The sequence below is a fragment of the Myotis myotis genome, unplaced genomic scaffold (assembly GCF_014108235.1).
Source record: "Myotis myotis isolate mMyoMyo1 unplaced genomic scaffold, mMyoMyo1.p scaffold_m19_p_10, whole genome shotgun sequence".
Classification (NCBI taxonomy): Eukaryota; Metazoa; Chordata; class Mammalia; order Chiroptera; family Vespertilionidae; genus Myotis; species Myotis myotis.
Genome location: NW_023416314.1, coordinates 7,827,652 through 7,847,270, shown reverse-complemented (window position 1 = coordinate 7,847,270; position 19,619 = coordinate 7,827,652). Strand labels below are relative to the sequence as shown.

Sequence of the window (19,619 nt, the reverse complement as noted above, 5' to 3'; positions counted from 1 at the left end):
ATATACCATGTTCATGGATTGGTAGAATCAACAACAATTAAAATGCCCATACTACCCAAAACAATCTATATATTCAATGCAATCCCCATTAAAATACCAATGGCATACTTCAAAGACCTAGAACAAACTCTCCAAAAATTCATCTGGAATAAAAAAAGACCCCAAATAGCTGCAGCAATCTTGAGAAAAAAGGACAAATTTGGAGGGATCACAATATCAGACATCAAGTTTTACTACAAAGCCACTGTTCTCAAAACTGCCTGGTACTGGCACAAGAATAGACATATAGACAAATGGAACAAAACAGAGAACCCAGAGATTGACCCAATTAATATTTGACAAAGGAGTCAAGAGCATACAGTGAAGTCAAGACAGTCTCTTCAATAAATGGTGTTGGGAAAATTGGACAGATAACATGCAAAAAAAATGAAACCAGACCACCAAATTATACCATACACAAAAATCAACTCAAAATGGATAAAGGACTTAAACGTAAGATGGAAAAACCATAAAAATCCTAGAAGAAGCCATAGGCAGAAAAATAGCAGACATTTGTTGTAGCAATATCTTTACCGATACATCTCCCTGGACAATGGAAACTAAGGAGAAAATAAACAAATGGGACAACATCAAAATAAAAAACTTCTGCACAGCAAAAGAAACCATCAACAAAACAAGAGAGCCCACTGCATGGGAGAACATATTTGCCAATGTTATCTCTAATAAGGGTTTAATCTCCAAAATTTATAGGGAATTCATACAACTTAACAAAAAGAAGATAAACAATCCAATCAAAAATGGGCAAAAAACCTAAATAGACACTTTTCAAAAGAAGACATACAGAAGGCCATGAGACATATGAAAACATGCTCAAAGTCACTTATCATCCAAGAGATGCAAATCAAAACAATGAGGTACCATCTCACACCTGTCAGAACGGCTATCATCAACAAATCCACAAACGACAAGTGCTGGAGAGGATGTGGAGAAAAAGGAACACTTGTGCACTGCTGGTGGGAATGCAGTCTGGTGCAGCCACTATGGAAGACAGTATGGAGTTTCCTCAAAAAACTAAAAATGGAACTCCCATTTGACCCTGTGATCCCACTTCTAGGAATATATCCCAAGAAAACAGAAACACCAATCAGAAAGGGTATATGCACCCCTATGTTCATAGCAGCACAATTTACCATAGCTAAGATTTGGAAACAGCCTAAGTGCCCATCAGCAGATGAGTGGATTAGAAAATTGTGGTACATCTACACAATGGAATACTATGCTGTTGTAAAAAAAAAAAAAAAAAGAAGGAATTCTTACCATTTGCAACAGCATGGATGGACCTGGAGAGCATTATGCTAAGCGAAATAAGCCAGTGAGAGAAAGATAAATATCACATGATCTGACTCATTTGTGGAATATAATGAACAACATAAACTGATAAACAAAAATAGAACCAGAGTCATAGAAGCATCGAACAGACTGTCCAACTTAAGAGGGAAGGCGGGGGTGAGGGGATAAGAGATCAACCAAAGAACTTGTATGCATGCATATGAGCATACCAATGGACACAGACAGGGATGGGGGGGGTAACGGCATATGCTCAGGGGGGGGGGGTGCGCCCGGGGGTGGTCAATGGGGGAAAAAGAAGACTTATGTAATCGTTTAAACAATAAAGAATTTAAATTTTTAAAAAAGACATAGAAGATAATACAATTAACAAACTTGACTTAATGGACTTTAGAGAAAATTAAAGCAACCATTAGCAAAATTCACATAATTTTCAAGAGTACATAGAACATTTATGAAAATAATCAATGTCAGAGCAAGAGGTTCAACAGAATTCAAAAACAAACAAACACTTCAGAATAAGTTTTCTGACCACAATAAACTTAAGCTAAAAATCAATAACAAAAAAGGTAACTAGAGAACTTCCAACTCCTTGGAAATTAAACACCACCAAAAAATTGCTAATTAATTTATAAGTCAAAGAAAAAAAATCAAAACTTGTAGTATGAAGCTAAAGAAGGACTTAGAGGAAAATTTATAGACATAAATGCGTATATTGGGGGGGGAAGACTGAACACCAATATTTTTAATTTCCATCTCAAGAATACAGAAAAAATGAACATACAAAATCTAAGGAAAATAATAGAAATAAAATAATAAAGAGTAAAAAATCAGTTTAAAAATACAACAGTCATGGAATGGAATGGACAGCATAGGGAATATAGTCAATAATATCAGATAGTCAATGTATCTTTGTACAATGATGAAAGGTTATTAGACTTGTCATGATCACTTTGTAAGATATAGAGATGTTAATTCACCACTGACCACCTGAAACTAATACAATATTGTACGTCAACTACACTTTAATTTTTAAAAAATTATATGAATATATTATTTCAAGCATAAGCAATTATATATTTTTCATGACTGTTAATGAAAATATTCTATCAAATTAAATGAGACATGTATATGTGAAAAAAATAAAATACAATAAAGAAAATCATTGGGGAAAAAGGAGACATGTAAAACTTTAGACAAAAAACAAAGAAAATCAACAGTTAAAAGTTGATATTTTTAAAAAATTAGTAAAAAGTTAGTAAACCTTATCAAGATTGATCAAGGAACAAAGAAAAAATTACCATTATCAAGGAAAAGGATACATCATTACAAAACCAAGAGAAATTAAAAAGATATGACATTATTACATATATTTGACAATATATATAATATATACATAGATTTGACAATTTGGACGAATGGACAAATACCTAAAAAATAACTTAGCCAAAGCTGAGACATGCACAAAATATACACTATAAACAAAACAAAATAAAACCAATGCTGAAAGAGCATCCGCTCAGGTTTACTGGCATTTGCAGTTAAAGACAGATCATCATGGGAAACTGCACTGCCTTAGTAAGAAGGCACTGAGGCACTAGTTATAGGATTTAGTAGACTTAGATGATTTGGGAATGGTTCAAAGAAAGTGTATTTTGCTGGGGAATGAGTGCCATCAGAAAGAGCAAACAATCTATGAATGGTATCAATAATTTTCATCTAGAAGAGGAGAGAAATAGAGTAAGACTGTTATAATTGGTAACAAAGCAGAAGACACTCAAATTAGCTGGGAGAGAAAGACGTTTGGTTATTTTTGTGATGTGGAAAGTATTCTTGTTTTCGTGCTCAGGCTTGATTATGGTTGATTATGGGCATTGAGTGACATGTCTAATGTTAGAAATGTGAAATGCTTTACGTCCAATAGAACACCATGGCCAAGCTATTAGAGCCAGGCCAGTTCCCAGCCCTCAGTTACCAGGTGCTGCTCTTTTTTTTCCTTCTCATTTATGCAATGTTCATATACAAGCAGAACCTATCTATGCTATTTAGTCAGGACTGTGGTTATCCTTGTCGGGGAGAGTGGTAAGTAAGAGCTCTTCTGGAGTGCTGATAAAGCTCTGTATCTTAATCTGGGTGCTTAAATATATACTAGAGGCCCGATGCACAAAATTCGTGCAAGGAGCTCGGCCCTCATAGCCCTCCACTGCCTAGGTCCTCGCAGCCCCCAGCTTTGTCCGGAAGGTTGTCCGGATGGTCGTCCGGAAGGTCATCCGGATGGTCATTCTGCTGTTTAGTCTAATTAGCATATTAACTCTTTTTTATATAGGATACACATTAATTTATATTTCAACAAAATATTAAAATTGAAAAGTAACTGGTTTTCTCTAGTTAGTGGGACTAATAACAAGGAGGGGAAGGACAAAACACCATTGCCATTATGTACTATACAATTATGTAAGCATGTATTATTTGGATATAACATTTTAAAAATTCAAAGTAAATGGCTTATTGTCTAAAAAAGACCCTTGTTTATAAGCCCCATATCCTACTCTTAGAAAATATGAGATGTAAAACTATAAATCCAACACATTCTTAACTGTAGAAAGTCTTCATTTACATTGGAGTTAACCTATTCTGGAGTTAATTTCAACCAATTTTTTCATCAGACACAAAACCTTTACTGTAGTTTAGAGAACTATGAAGACAGAATGATTGGGTACAAATATAAGATTTGGTCTCCTGTCCTTTTTCCAGAGGCAGTCTTAACTTACATGTCTATTATCTTAGTTTCTGAATCAGGTTTGAGTATATTTTGTTTTGTTTGGTCAACTTGTATAATAGATGTGGACATTTGGGGTGATTGTATATAAGGATATATTCATGCCATGCTGAGACTAACTAAAATATATCAGTACAGCCCGGCTGGTGTGGCTCATTGGTTGTGTGTGGACTCAGGAACCAAGAGGTCACTGGTTTGATTCCCAGTCAGGGTACATGCACAGGTTGTGGGCTCGATACCCAGTAGGGGGTGTGCAGGAGGAGGTAGCCGATTGATGATGCTTTTCTTTCATTATATTTCTATCTCTCTATCCCTGTCCCTTCATTCTTTCTCTAAAAAATCAATAAAAACATATTTAAAATATATATCATATCAGTACAGAGATTGTTGGGTCACAACCAGTGAGCTAGTTTAGGGTTTCTCAACCTCAACACTATTGACAATTTGTGCTGGAAAATGATTTGTTGTGAGATGCCCTGAGCATTTTAAGATGTCCCTGGCATAGAACTCTTGTATTGTGACAATCAAAAATGTCTTCACATGTTGCCAAATGTAACCTGGAAGGCTGGTCTGGCTGTGTTTATAGAAGTGGCCTCCCAGATCCAATTGGTCTAACAAAGACATACCCACATGGAGAGCCACCCTCTAGAAACAGATATAACAATTAATCACAAACTTAATTCAAATACATATGCCCATATGAAGCAACCATGACTAAAGTTAAGCATCTGGACTAAAAAAGCCAACGATGAAGTTCAGCTATCATTTGTACTATAACTCCTGGATCCATACACAAACCCCACATGGAAATGAAATAAATGTAATGAACTGGAATGATAATGAAAAATACTTTTGACATATATTGTTAGTAAAACTTGAACTATTTGCCAACTATACCAGCCTCTTTCTTAACAACTTCTACATGTCTAGCTGATCCACTGGTCTTCAATTAATTACCAATTGCAAATTGCCATATCTACCTTCTGCAAGGGCTGAACAATTAGGCACACAAATCATAAAGTAAAAAACAATGAGAAATTGAGGAGGAACTGCACCTTACTCATTTTTATTAACAATATACTAGAGGCCTGATGCACAAAATTCCTGCAAGGAGCTCAGCCCTCGCAGCCCCAGCTTCATCTGAAAGGTCGTCCGGAAGGACATTCGGAAGGTCGTTTGGCTGTCCAGTCTAATTAGCATATTATGCTTTTATTATCAATATATATTTGAAGGATTTTTGAATAGAATAAATTTGAAGAGGAAAAGCATTTTCTATTCCCATTATGGGTACCTGCTTTGATCTCAGTATGCAGAAAGGCAGTTCATATTGCATAGATTAAGGACACTGTTATGTAAATGAAACTGGACACAGACTTTGTTTATGTGGTTCTGAGACAGCCATCCACTGTCCCCAAAGGAAATGTATGATGACAAAATGGCAATTCATGAAGAGCTCAACACTATGGAAAAGGACAGTCTGAAGTATACTCAGGGGAATAACAGACCTCAAAGAATGCGATATGAATGCATCCAACCATGAGAGAAAGGCAAAAAAAGTAAGGTAGGTACCAAGATTAACTAATAAACAAATTGATTCGAATAGTCCTGCACAACTATCTGGAACAGTGGTTCCTAATGTGACCCAATCATGATGCGGAATATGTCACTTTTCACCAGATCCAGCTTCGCAGACCTTGTTAACACCCTTTCTCAGATACTGCTAAAACCTGTCACCAATCAGGGGGTTTATATTTAATGAGCCCTCGAGGGCCAGAACATAGACTAAAAAGAGTCATATCCAGATGGCATAAAAGGGTCATTTACACACACACACACACACACACACACACTCATCCTTAAATATAGCATAGCAAGAACTAGCTCAGCAAATCTGAGTTAATGCAATAAAAACAGACTGAGACCAGAGACTGAACTGTGAAAGTAACTCCACGTTACAAAGGCAAAAGACCCACTACTAGAGTTCATTTCACAACATATCAATGACTGCCAGGCCAAACATACTGATTTGGGGGATAATAGGTGATCAGCAAACAGTGCATGCTTTGCTATTTCATTGCTTTGCCCTATTTTCTCCAATTTTATATTTAAACCTTGTAGTGCTACCAATGTGTGTGGTATAAGTATGTGTATGTATATATGTATAAGTACAGATCCGTGTACGTATGTGTATTCATTTTGCATGACATACTTTACATTACTTTCTAGTTGACAAAGTCTGGGTTAGGTACCTATGCAGAAAAGAGGTAATACAACAGTAGTGAGACTGCTAGTCTTAGAAAGGCCTGCTTACAAGGTAGGCCCATAACCAGAATCTGGGAATTTGGATTTTGTGAGGGTTCTCACTAATCCCAGATCACCTAAGAGTGACTCGCTGTACTTAAACTGCTTATGTAAAAAATGTGGTTTATGATGAACACCTACTTTCCTTTAGGGCAGCGGTTCTCAACCTGTGGGTCGCAACCATCGGGAAACACATATAGCATATCAGATATTTACATTACAATTCATAACAGTAGCAAAATTAGTTATGATGTAGCAACGAAAATAATTTTATGGTTGGGGGTCACCACGACATGAGGATCTGTATTAAAGGGTCGCGGCATTAGGAAGGTTGAGAACCACTGCCTAGGGAGTCTGGAACTTTGCCATGCACCAGGAAGAATGTAGCCTCCAATAAAAATCAGCTTCCAATAAAAACTCTGGGCACTAAGTCACAATTCAGCTGTCACAACTCAGTGCAGGGGGATTAGCATGTCCTGAGTGACTCCAATGGAAGAAGACTCTTGGAAGCTTGCACCAGACTTCACCCTTCACCCTATGTGGCTGTTTTCTTTGCTGATTTTGCTTTGTATCCTTTCCCTGCAGTAAGTTTTAGCTATGAATGAAACTATGCTGGGTCCTGTGAGTCTTCCTAATAAAACACTGTACCCAGGAATAGTCTGGGTCTGGGAGATGCGCAACACAGTGACTCTTCAATAAAGGCACTTTAAGAATTTCTCTACTTGCTGTTACTATTAGACTCTAATGACATTACAATCAACCTCCACAGAAACTTTCTATTTCCTCAGATTCAGTGGCAAGAAAAAAAAGTCAGTCAGTTATAAAGTTAATTACTTTGAAAATTTAAAAAATTACTATCTGGAAACTGTCAAATATTTACCTTGAGCAACCAGATCCCGTCTCAATAATGGATAAAGAACAGGTTCTACACTGTCCATCTCTTGTATAATAAGAGTTTTCCCAAAACGTACTGCCAACTCAAGAGCTGTGATAAAGTTGCTATCCTAAGAGAAAAAAAGTATACATATTAATTCCTTCATTTCCTTAATATTTATAAAAATCCTTACAGATAATAAATGAATATATTAACAGGAATATTATGAATATTTTAAAATGTAATATGCATGTTAACAATTCAAATTATTTATGATTGCTTTTCTAATTATAAGTACTTAGGAATGAACCATTTTAGTTGAATAAATTATCAAATAAATTTCATAAATAATTAAAATAGACATAAGAAAAATAAAGATTTTTACCTTAACAATAAAAAAGCTTTTTTCAGCCTTCCATCACAAATTTCAAATTGATGCAGAAACAACTTTTCAAATTCTATGTGCAATAAGTTATTCATCCCATACTTAATAAGAACTACTTTGGTTAAATTCTAGTAAACTTTTCTTTGTGTAGTATGCCTAATCATGGTGAAAAGAATTTTTAGACAAGATTCTATAACCATGCAAGAACTTTAAGGCTTCCTGGCTAGGAAAAGAGCAGTTTCCAACATCACTCCAGACCTCCAACTGTGGTTAAAATAAATTAAATATTTGAAATAATAACTATTAAGATCTACTGCAAACCACAGTGACATTAAAGTATTTTGTGTATTACCTAATTTACAATTATTCTCAACACACAAATAAGGTCAATATCCCCATTTTATAAATGAAGTATGTTTTAAATTTTTCAATCACCTAAAAAATATCTATTAAAATTAATCATACAACTAGCCCTTCTTCAAAATGAAAAAAAAACCTGGCCAAAAATTATTTTCTTCACAAGATAAATATGACAGTGAGAAGTGATAACCTGAAAGAATATGATTAAATTTCATTGAACATGTGTCAAATCTTAGGACACATCAAAGATATTCTTGGTCAGTTATAAGAACAATAAATTATAAGAGACACTGAGAGAAACTACAAGTATATTAAAAGTCCAGGAAGTTTTTCTCCAAGCTCAATTAGTAACTAATTTGTATAAGATCTTATACTCGTGTCTTTAAACATAATTTAGTGTAAGTGCTTATTGCTTGTCTCTCTAGCCCAGGACTGGGGAACATCCGACCTGAGGGACGTATAAGGCCCAGGAAATTATTTGATCTGGCCCTGAGTTAAATGTTTGACCAAATAGAGCAGGCTAATTTTTAAGTTGATAATTTTTTATGGCCCATGAATGATGTTATAAATAGCCAAATGGCCCTTGGCAGAAGAAAGGTTCCCCACCCCTGCCTCTAACCTATTAGACTGTCATGTCCATGAGTGCAGGAAGTGTGACTACTTTACTCACCATTAAATTTCCAGGACTTAGATCAGTGTCCTGCACTTAAAAGAAATCAAACAAATATTCTTATCCCTTTCTTACAAATTAAAAATCTGAAGCTAACAGAGTTACATTCTTTTCCCAGGTCCCACACCAGGTAAGTTAATAGGACTCAGCTTTGATCTATGTTTTCTGATTATAGACACAGAGTGCTTTTCACCATAAAATGTCATTACTAGTTGGTATCTAAATTATGTTATACACACCTGCTGGTTAATAACTTCCAAATGTGAGTCTTTCAAATGTGTTTTTAACCATTCTGTAGCTTGGGAAGAAGGGTCTATAAGAAATGGGCACACTCGACTCTAGTTCAAAAGAAAAATTAGAAGTTTTTATTAAATGGAAATAATTTCCTAAAAATTATGAATCAATTACTGAGTTAGTTTTTCTCTTAGTCTTTGGAGAATATAAATATACAACCATGAGGAAGAATTAAAGGTACAGTTCTTAGCTGTACCAGAGGCCACATTAATAAATTTTAGAGTTATCAGTAATTAATAATAGATAATAAAATTAAAATCACAGTAAAGTAAATATAGTCTCATTTACCACTAAGTAACAGACAATGTAAATTAACAACATAGTAAGCAAGAGCTCTAGACAACCAAGTTACTGCTTAACTTTATATATTCTTTGGTTGAATAAACAATAAAGGCCTTAAAAGAGAAGTATGAACTAATTACAAAAGTATTACTGAAATAATTATCAATATAATGGCTTATCTTTAAAACATTCATTCTTATAAAGTGTTACATAGTTAATATTACAATAGAAGTGCCCTAGAAGAAAAAATTACGTTATAATTTAAGATCTAATGCAGTGGTTCTCAACCTTCCGAATGCCGCAACCCTTTAATACAGTTCCTCATGTTGTGGTGGGTGACCCCCAACCATAAAATAAAATAATTTATGCTACTTCATAACTGTCATTTTGCTACTGTTATGAATCGTAATGTAAATATCTGATATGCAGGATGTATTTTCATTGTTACAAATTGAGCATAATTAAAGCATAGTGATTAATCACAAAAACAATATGTGATTATATATGTGTTTTCCGATGGTCTTAAATGACCCCTGTGAAAAGGTCGTTTGACCCCAAAGGGGTCACGACCCACAGGTTGAGAACCGCTGATCTAATGAATTAGGAACTAAATTCATTACAGAATACACATCACTAATTAAACTCTGAAACAAAAGGAAAGTTAAAAACCAGTGAACATGCCCTATACACAAAGCCACTTAGCAGATGAAAAGAAGCCATATATATATATATATATATATATATATATATATATATGAAAAATTTAAATATATGTAAATTTAAGTCATCTAATAATCATTGTTACCTAGTCAATCAGAGTTAAATAATAATGACTGATTTAGTTTTTCTTAAATTTTCATTTATCTGAAAACTGTAAGCAGTTGTGTGCTATAGGGAGAAGATACAGGAAATCAAAGTGAAACAAAGACTTAGAACTGAGGTATGTCTAATACTAAGAACAAGATGTTCTTTCAGTGACATACCAAGAAGGAGGCGGGTAGTGGGGAACATATGCCCCAGGGATGAAGAGCATTTTATCAGCAACATTGTTTAAAACTGCCAGCATATGGTGATAATAAAGAGCTGACTGAGTTTATAACAGTTTTATTAGGGCTTTAAAGTTCTTTCCAGACAATGCACACATCCTTTTTTTAAAAATTTTATTGATGTCACAGAGGAAGGGAGAGGGAGAGAGAGAAACATCAATGATGAGACAGAATCACTGGTTGGCTGCCTCCTGTACGCCTCCTACTGGGAATTGAGCCCACAACCCGGGCATGTGCCCTGACAGGGAATGGAACTGAGACCTCCTAGTTTATAGGTCAATGCTCAGTCACTGAGCCACACCAACTGGGCAATGCACCCCTTTTTGCTTGCCCCCAGAATGGCCTGCTCTCACCACAGTTCCCTCTGTGTCACTGCTTATGACCTTCACCCAAACTCTATTTCTGAAAGTTTCACTTACTGCTCCATCATGTAAATCTGCTATTCCCAGAAAAATGAGATGGTTAGTAAAGATCCTATTAAGTATTACCAACCTACTACACCTAGGTTTTAGATCTTACTTTATGTTAGCATTCAATAGCAAACATTTCTCAAGTCTACTAAGTTTTGACTAACCATGAACATGATTATTTTAAATGTCTTAAAAAGGTCTTACCCATGACTTCAAACCAATTATCTGATGCAAAATAAGAAAAAAGAAGACAAAGTTTCAAAAAATTATGTTTTTAGAACAAAAAACATTTTTAAGAATTTCAAAGAGTATTTATAGGTTTACATTCATTTATTTATACTTCTCTGGAGAGATTTAAATAAAATCTCTAGGGTATATTTTAGGTCTGTGTTGATTAAAAGTAGTTAAAATCTACATTTAACAAATCATAATAGATCCAAAAATATTGACTTTTATTCATTCATGTATTCATTTACCTACCAGACGCTGCATAACCACCATGGTAAGACAATGTGAGTGATAAAGAAATGAATTACATATATTCTTACCCTTAATGACTTCACATCTAATAAAGCAGCCAAAAATAAAAATTCTATAATGGAAGACTACACAATATTCTGTAAGATCGCAGGTGGAGTTAGGGGAAGCTGCTGGGAAGCAATTCAAGTTAAACTAAGAAAAATAAATTGGACTTATTTGGCAAGGAGATGAAAAAGCATTTCAGGGATAGACAGGAGCATGAAGGAGAGAGGAATAAAAAGCCTGGGTACATTTGCGAAACTATCAGTAGTTTGGCACCATAAGAGTAAAAAGTGTAGGCATAGATGCTGCATACAAAATGGCAGGAGTAATTTCAGTCTTTCTGATCATGAACTTTTCATGGAATGTTTAAGAATAATGAAATTTTTATACTTCAGGAAACTGAAAGTCACTCAAATATATTAATTTTGGAACTGTCATGATGAGATTAACATTTTAGAAATATCACTAGAAAGCAGTAAAGGAAGTGATATTGGGGGCAAGGGACCAACTAGTATAATAATGTATTTAACCAGGTATAAAATGATGAAGGCCTTAAATGAAGCCATTGGTGGTGGATGTAGTTAGAACAGAATAAAATCATTATACACTTGAGAAATAGATTTCACAAGACTTGTTGGATAAGTAACTAAATGTAAAATTAAAGTGAGGACGACTTGCAGATTTGCAACTTTTATTACTGGGCCAAGATTGTGTAATTTCCACTGGTAGGAAATAAATGAGAAGCACTTTATAAGCAGTGGGGGAGGAAGAAAAAAAGTATTAGAGTGGATAGCTATCTTTATCTACTTTTCATGTGCCACTCAATGTATTTCAGTTGGGATTATCAATCTAGCACTGCACTCAAGGGGCGAGCAAGTGACCCAAGCTAACAATCAGAATCATTTTGGGGTGCTGACATAAATGAATTGGGGTGAGAGGGGAGGACAGAAAGGTGAAGACATATCTTTAGTCTGGAAACATATACTCTGATAGTGGTAAGTCTATAGTCACTAAGAGCCATTCTTAATACCGGGTAGAGAGAATCTGAGAATGAATCCATCTCTTAAGAGGAGAGAGAGCAATGTCCTGGTAAGTCATTTGAATTCTAAAGCCACACCCAATCTTTTGAACCTCTCAGTTATTTAAAAGCATGTGTTACTTTTCTTTTTTTTCTTTTTTTTGTAAATGAACTGTACTTGGCCACTGAAAGATTCTTCACTAAACTAATAATATTAATAATAATGATTAATAAAGAGACAGAGCTTGAGCTAGCAAGGAAGGGAGCTCTAGATAATATCTAACCTTAGGAGCTAGAACTAGAGGTCAGGAGCTCAGAACAGAGGGCAAATGCGGGAGATACATAATATCTATTTATATATATTAATTCTTCTCTCCCTGGGGAGGGGGAGGACAGGAATGGGCAGTGGATATTTTTGGTAGAGATTATTTTAAAATATCTAGGATACTCTATTTTATTTTTATTACCTATAAGCAAGATAAGAATAGAAGCATTTTTATAAGTAAAACTGAGATTAGCTAAGAATTACATGAACAGGAATAATAGAATACTAATAAGTTAAACATATACAGAAACACACACATGTACAGGTATGAGAGGCAGTTCTGCAGCACAGACTGGTTTGATAGCAGAGTTTGAATCTTGGCTCTACCATTTGACAGCTGTGTGACCTTGGACAAACAACTTGCTTCCATGTCCATATCTACACGATAGGGTTGGTTTGAAAATTCAAAAAAGTAAGTACTTAAGTGCTTTACCTATATAAATTGTAAAATAGTAATATAGACACAACACAGAATGTACTATACAAATGTTGATGATTATTAATTTGAAAAAAATTCCATATGTGATTTAACTTTATAATTTTGTATTCTTTAGACTAATAGTAAATTAGTTTGCATTTCCTTATCATACTTTGGCAGGAAGGAGAAATAATCTCAGAAATTCTAAGTGGTTCAAAGAAAATTAATTTGAAACTGAACTGTATGTACAGTAAAAATCAAATATTTAATATATCTCTACACAAAAAAATGGTTAATACTGTAAGATTTAAATAAAAAATTATAATACTATGGCATTTAAATTAATCATCTTTCCATCTTCTTTTTGGAAGCTTATTACTCATACTTCTCTACTTTCTAAAAGCCTTATACTCTTCATTATCCTATTCTAAAAAATCATAAAATTTATCACCCAAACCAACACGCTTTTGGGAGTAAAAGGAAAACTATTAAGATAATATCAGGACAAAAGGCATAAATCATGGCAATCCAGGATATACAATCATCATGACCATGTTCTTCTCCTGCCCCCAAGGACATGGGTCATATAAGCTTTCAGTTATTCTAATAAAACTAATTCTCATTACAAGGCCAATGATGGATAAGTATTTGACTATTTCATCTCCCAGACAATACATGCACTTCAATACTTAACACAAATATGAGAAATTCAAGCATCTTTGAAAGACATACAGTGGAATAATTGTTGACAATGAGTGGCTACAGCCTTAAATGTGGGAAAGCCTCCACTGAGAGGGAGAGTCTCAGAGAAGCGCAGGTATAGTTGGTGAGGAGATGTGATACCTGATTCAAAAATTCATCTCATTCATTATGCCTGGCCATTCTTCTCAGGGAAGACTTCCCAGAAATCCAGTTTGCGTGTATTTACAGATCTAATTTCACATATATCACATGGTGATGTTAATGAGATGTTATAGACATGTGTTATCTGATCACACCCTTAATTGTAGCAGCTTATTCTAAATCTAGTATACTTTACAACTGAGACAGAGTATTGACCATAATGGCAAATTCATTTCAACAAAATAATTAATTGCCATAATAAATTTTTCCAAATGGTTTTATTGTCATATGAATGCATATAAGTATCTATAAGAAACTTGGAAATATTAAATGTAAAATAAATCTACATAAGCTTATTCTTGCAATTATTTTCAAAAACAATTTCTCCTGTACTTATTATAAAAGATAATTCAGAATACAAAAGTATTTTCATCAATAAAATTAAATTATCAATAAAAAATAAAAATTGTGATAAATATATCTTATCTAAAGGCTCATCTACCCCTGATTTCTTATAGAATGAAAAAAGGAGAATGCTTAAAATGTGTTTTTCAAATCTGCAAATGATTGCTTTCTTAGATTACTAAAAAGAAAGAAGAACTGATTATAAAACCTTAGAGAAGGAATAACTAAAATAAAAATCACATAGTTTGCAATAATATAATGAATTTATTGACATACACAATTAGAGTTTCAAATCTGTAATTCTAGTGTGAAAAATAATAATGAAAGATGTTCCAAAATAAATTAAACAAGCCAAATCAAATTAAAAGAAGACAAAACTGTTTAATCTTTGATCAGCAACTTCTCTCCTGGTAAGATGCCAATGTATATCAGCTGATTAATAGGCTTAATCAAAATAAATTATCCAAGAATGAATAGAGCCCACAATAAAGATCTAATAATACTTAGCCTATGTTACCTAAAGAGGAGCATTTAGTGTTTTCTTTGAGACTCTGGAGTTATGGAATAAGGAAATGGTCTGTGGGCAGAGAGAGGGGCCACAAAGTGGAAAGAGAAAACTGTAGTATGTAGTATAAACTATTAAGATAGAAAGAATAGGGGGGGAAACATCACATAATCAAGGGGTGGAAATCATCTTCCAAGTTCTATAACAGAAAGGTAAACCAAGTTAATGGTAAAAATCAAAAGTCATTTAATGAAATGATCTGTTTGTATATTTGATTTGGAATTTGTTTTCACATTCATTGCTAATCCTATATAATAAAAGGCTAATATGCAAATCGACTGAACAGCGGAATGACCACCAGGGGTGCTAGCGATGGTGGCGGGAGCCTCTCCTGCCTCCTCAGCAGTGCTAAGGAGCAGCGAGCAGGCAGGTGATAAGGAGCAAAGGGTCCCAGACTACAAGAAGGCGCAAATCGGGCTGAGGGACCCCCACCCCCTGCCAAGTGCATGAATTTTGTGCACTGGGCCTCTAGTAAGGTTATAATAGTTTCAAGTTTAAATGACTTTTGGGGAACACACACTGTGAGACAATTTTCCAAAAAATGCATATGATCATCTCTAACTTATAACCCCAAAAATTTTAAATAAAAATATAAAAAAATCGTGTACACTAGGTGAAGGAACCATACAACCAAATGAATCAGGTATTCCAAAAGTATTTCTATTACTAACTGGGAGTTCAATGTAGAATATTTAGCCACCAAAATAATGACACTTTATAAACTTTTAAGATAAAAAATAAGTTATACTAAAAATTATAGAATCACCAAGCAAAATACTCCACTTCTGTGTAACTAGGAAAGCATTCAAAAGAAAAACATCTGATAAGAAAATTAAAATTGATTTATTACCTGTAGGATAACAATAGCATTTTCTATGGAAAGATCATCTGATGGTAGGCCTTCACTTTTCCAGATTAACTGCTCACTTTCAGTACAAAGAAATCTCCGCAGATCAAATTCTGAAAAGTTAAAGATATCAATAATACTTCACTATAACAAGCTTGTATTTGACAAGTGGGAGCGGATACAACTATTTAAAATACACTCAGAAAAATCTCACAATTATCTTTAATATTAAATCTATTCTTCCCCATTTAACAGCAGACACTAAGGGGAAAATAGTACAAAGAAACGGAATTCAGTTAATTTATATTTTATCTATTAAATGAATGTTTCACAACTATAATAATTTGTGAAGAGCAAAAAATTCATAAGGAATTTTTCAGTACTTGCATCTCATCTTAAGATATGAAATTACTGTAATAATTAAACTAATAAAATGTTTAACTGTACTCATGCATATACCAAAAAAAATTCAGTGGTCTCAGTGTCATAGAGTGATTTTAGGAATAGAAGAATCATCATAACAAAACAATTCTCAGGACATTTGTAGAATTCAGCAAATCTAAAGTAGCTACTATATGTTTTAACTTACAGATACTTTTTTCTCATTTAAAAAAGTAAAATGACAGAAACCAAAAGATGCATATTTAGTATACTAAAATTTCAAATTCATGAATAACTAAATACAAACTTTCAAGACAAGCTGACTTGGTCCATTCTTCCAAAAAGGTTTTTCTCAAACCCTCAGGAGCAGCAGAAAGATATGTCATAAATGCAGCAGCTAGTTGAGCTCTTTTTGGAAGAGTATCTAATTCCTCCGTTATCTCTGCAACCTAGAAAAAAAGAGAGTGATGTATGGATATGTTTTAACTTGGAAAAAATGGCAGCTTCAAAAGTTAGAGTTTTAACTATAGAGGGGAAAAAATCATTTATGGGTTAAAGGTAATAACCCCTGTCTTGAATAAATTGACAAAATGTAAAAATATCAACAAAGCTTTCAATTCTGCTGATCTTAAACAAATGTGTGAAATCCCAATATATTTGTAAAGATTAACATATTTTATCATTGAATTTTCCTAATAATTTTAACAAAAGCAGAACTTTTATTCCAAGTATAGTTAAATATGTACTGTCTGAATTAGCATCATTTTGTAAAATACAATTAAGATACAGAGAGTATGACAAAGGCACAAAGCAAAGATAAATCTTTGAGACTCATTACTTAAAAGCATGGCTGGCTAAAGCATAAGTTTGACCAGAAAATGTAGCAAAACAGAAGTAATGGAAAAAGAGAGGCAGTGATTGGAGGGAACAACATTGTGGAAGGTTTCCCATGCCATGCGAAGGAGCTTCTATTTAATGTGTGGTTATTATGAGCCATTGAAAGTGTTTAAACTGGGCTGTGAGTGATGGTATGGATTGGGTTTTAGAAAAATAATTAAACTGACAAATGAAGAATGAACCAATTAAAGGGTCAGATAGGAGCGAGACAAGTTGGGAGAATTCAGGATAAAAAAAAAAAGAATTGGCATTAAGGAAAGAAGACAAATGTAAGATATATTTGCAAATAGATTATGGCAAGTAAATACGGAAGAGGAAGAGTCTAAGATAACTACATGTTTTTAGTTTTAATGCCTAGAAGAAAGATGCCTATGAGATATAGAAAATCACAGAGACTTGGATAGAAAAATAAAATAAATCTAAACATATGAGTTCCTGAGACAGTTAAATGCAAATATCTAAAGTACAGTTAGAAATATGAATTTAAAACTAAGCAGTCTAGAAATATAGCTCTGGTCAGCATCATTATATAGGTGATACTCTTCTGGATGAAATAACCCAGAATAGTTGCAAAGAAGCTAAGTGATAGGATACTAGGGCCAAACATTTCTGAATGAGCAGATGGTGAGAATGTGGTGAGAGAGGGAATCTACAAAACAAACAAAAACAAGAGACAACCTTTACCGGAGTACTTCAAGAAAAAATAAATGGCTAATAGTGTAAAATCCTAAGATCACTGTACTGGTAAAGGTAAGTTCCAAAAAAAGAGTACTCCATTTTCCATCAACTCTTTTTCATCCCTGCCCCTCCCTTCAATAATATAGATAACAAAGAGAAATAGGTTGCTTTGTCTAAAATCCATTCATATAAAGATACTATGCTTAAAGATTAATTCACATAACAGCCATTAACATCTAGATCATTTTTTCTTAAGCCAGCCGAAAGTTAATGGATATTTCTCTACTTTTTATGTTTTTAACAAATAGATTACATTATAGATCTCCTGTATTTTCAAGGAAGCGCTTATTTTTGACGTTTCTTTCTCACACAAACCTGTGCAGTCCATCTCTTGTGTTCTCTATCAAGCTGATTAATTAAGACTTCCGCAGCTTTAATTGTTTCTTGTGCTTTGCTTACTTCAGCTTCAAGTTTGGCAGCCTCTGAAGTCCTGCTCTGAAATCTGTGAAAACATTAAAGGCAAAGAAATGTAAGAGAGAGTTGATTAAATTAACCTTAGACAGTAAAGTGAACTTTTATATAAGAATTTAATTAATGATAATACTAATAGTATTTGTGTTCAAAATATCATTCATCAAATAGACACATATCCATATATACATACATATATATACATATACATACATATATATACATATATATATATATATATATATATATATAAAACGTGTATAATTCATAAAGGGCATTAATTCACTGTACTACTCCTCCATATGACATTCAAGACCCAGTTATAAGATTGATCAAATTTATCTTTTCAGTGTTATTTTATTCTGTTCTAGTCCAACAAAACTATAGGTAAATATCTGAGTATTTATTCTCAGAAAATGCTCTATCCTTCATCTGCTATGCCCTTCTTCAGGATGTTCCATTTTCCTAGAACACCTTCCATCCCTTCCTTATCCCTTTCTCACTCCTCACTCTAATTTCCTTAAATATCTAGCTATCAAACATATAAATAAAATTCACCTCAAATAGCCAATCCAATATATATTCTCTTCCTACATGCCCGTTCACCCAAATTTATAACTTAAAATTTTTTCCTTAAAAAATACCTACACGATTTATAGTTTTATTAAATAAAATAGTAATATTCCACATGAATACTCAGTCCTTCAACAAATACATAATTGCTGATGAAATGCCAGGACATGGAAATTTATTTCCAAACAGATTATTACACAGGACTCACCTGGATGTGTCTATCTGATATTAAGTTCCTTGAACTTTACAGTACACTGTATTGCCTCTTTAAGTACTTTTTCCTTCTTCCCTTAAACAAGACTCTAGAACTCATATGTCCAATATGGTAGCCACTAGCAACAGGTGACTACTTAAATTTAAATGAATGAAAATTAAATAAAATTTGAAGTTCAATCCCTCAGTCATATTATCCACATTCAAAGTTCTCAATAGTAGCCACGCATCTCTAACGGCTACCATAGTGGATAGCCAAGATTCCAGGTCAGGGCACATACATGGGTTGCAGGTTTGATCCCCTGTTGAGAGCATACAGAAGACAATGTTTTCCTCTTCCTCCTCCTCCTCCTCCCCTCCCCCTTCTCCTCTCCCTTCTCCTCTCCCCCTTCCCCTTCCCCCTCCCCCTCCCCCTTCCCCCCTCCCCCCCTCCCCCTCCCCCTCCTCCTCCCCCTTCCCCTCCTCTCCTCTCCTCTCTCTTTCTCTCTCTCTCTCTCAGCATGTCCTCAGGTAATGATTAAAAACAAAACAAACAAAAACATTGCTACCTTATGCTAACTACTCAATAAATACTGGACAATTACCTGAATGTTAAGTACTGATTCTGAGCATATGATACACACTATTTTTCTCATACTTCTTTAATTATACCTGGAAGAACATGATGTGATTTCTTTCCTGTATTTATAACATATAAAATATTCAGGAATATTGA

The 19,619-nt window shown here is 34.1% G+C and overlaps 1 protein-coding gene across 3 annotated transcripts in view; it reads right to left on the bottom strand.

The window, feature by feature from the left end:
• Positions 1–19,619, bottom strand: part of DYNC2H1 (dynein cytoplasmic 2 heavy chain 1) — a 300,856-nt gene that overhangs the window by 153,297 nt on the left and 127,940 nt on the right. For 2 of the 3 annotated variants that reach the window (XM_036324418.1, XM_036324416.1), the window contains exons 61-66: positions 18,023–18,149; positions 16,380–16,521; positions 15,695–15,804; positions 10,953–10,973; positions 8,956–9,054; positions 7,308–7,431 (exon numbers count right to left, since the gene is read on the bottom strand). In XM_036324418.1, the coding sequence (XP_036180311.1) occupies positions 7,308–7,431; positions 8,956–9,054; positions 10,953–10,973; positions 15,695–15,804; positions 16,380–16,521; positions 18,023–18,149 (623 nt within the window). The remainder of the gene's footprint in view (positions 1–7,307; positions 7,432–8,955; positions 9,055–10,952; positions 10,974–15,694; positions 15,805–16,379; positions 16,522–18,022; positions 18,150–19,619) is intronic. The other variant, XM_036324417.1, reaches the window with a different exon arrangement.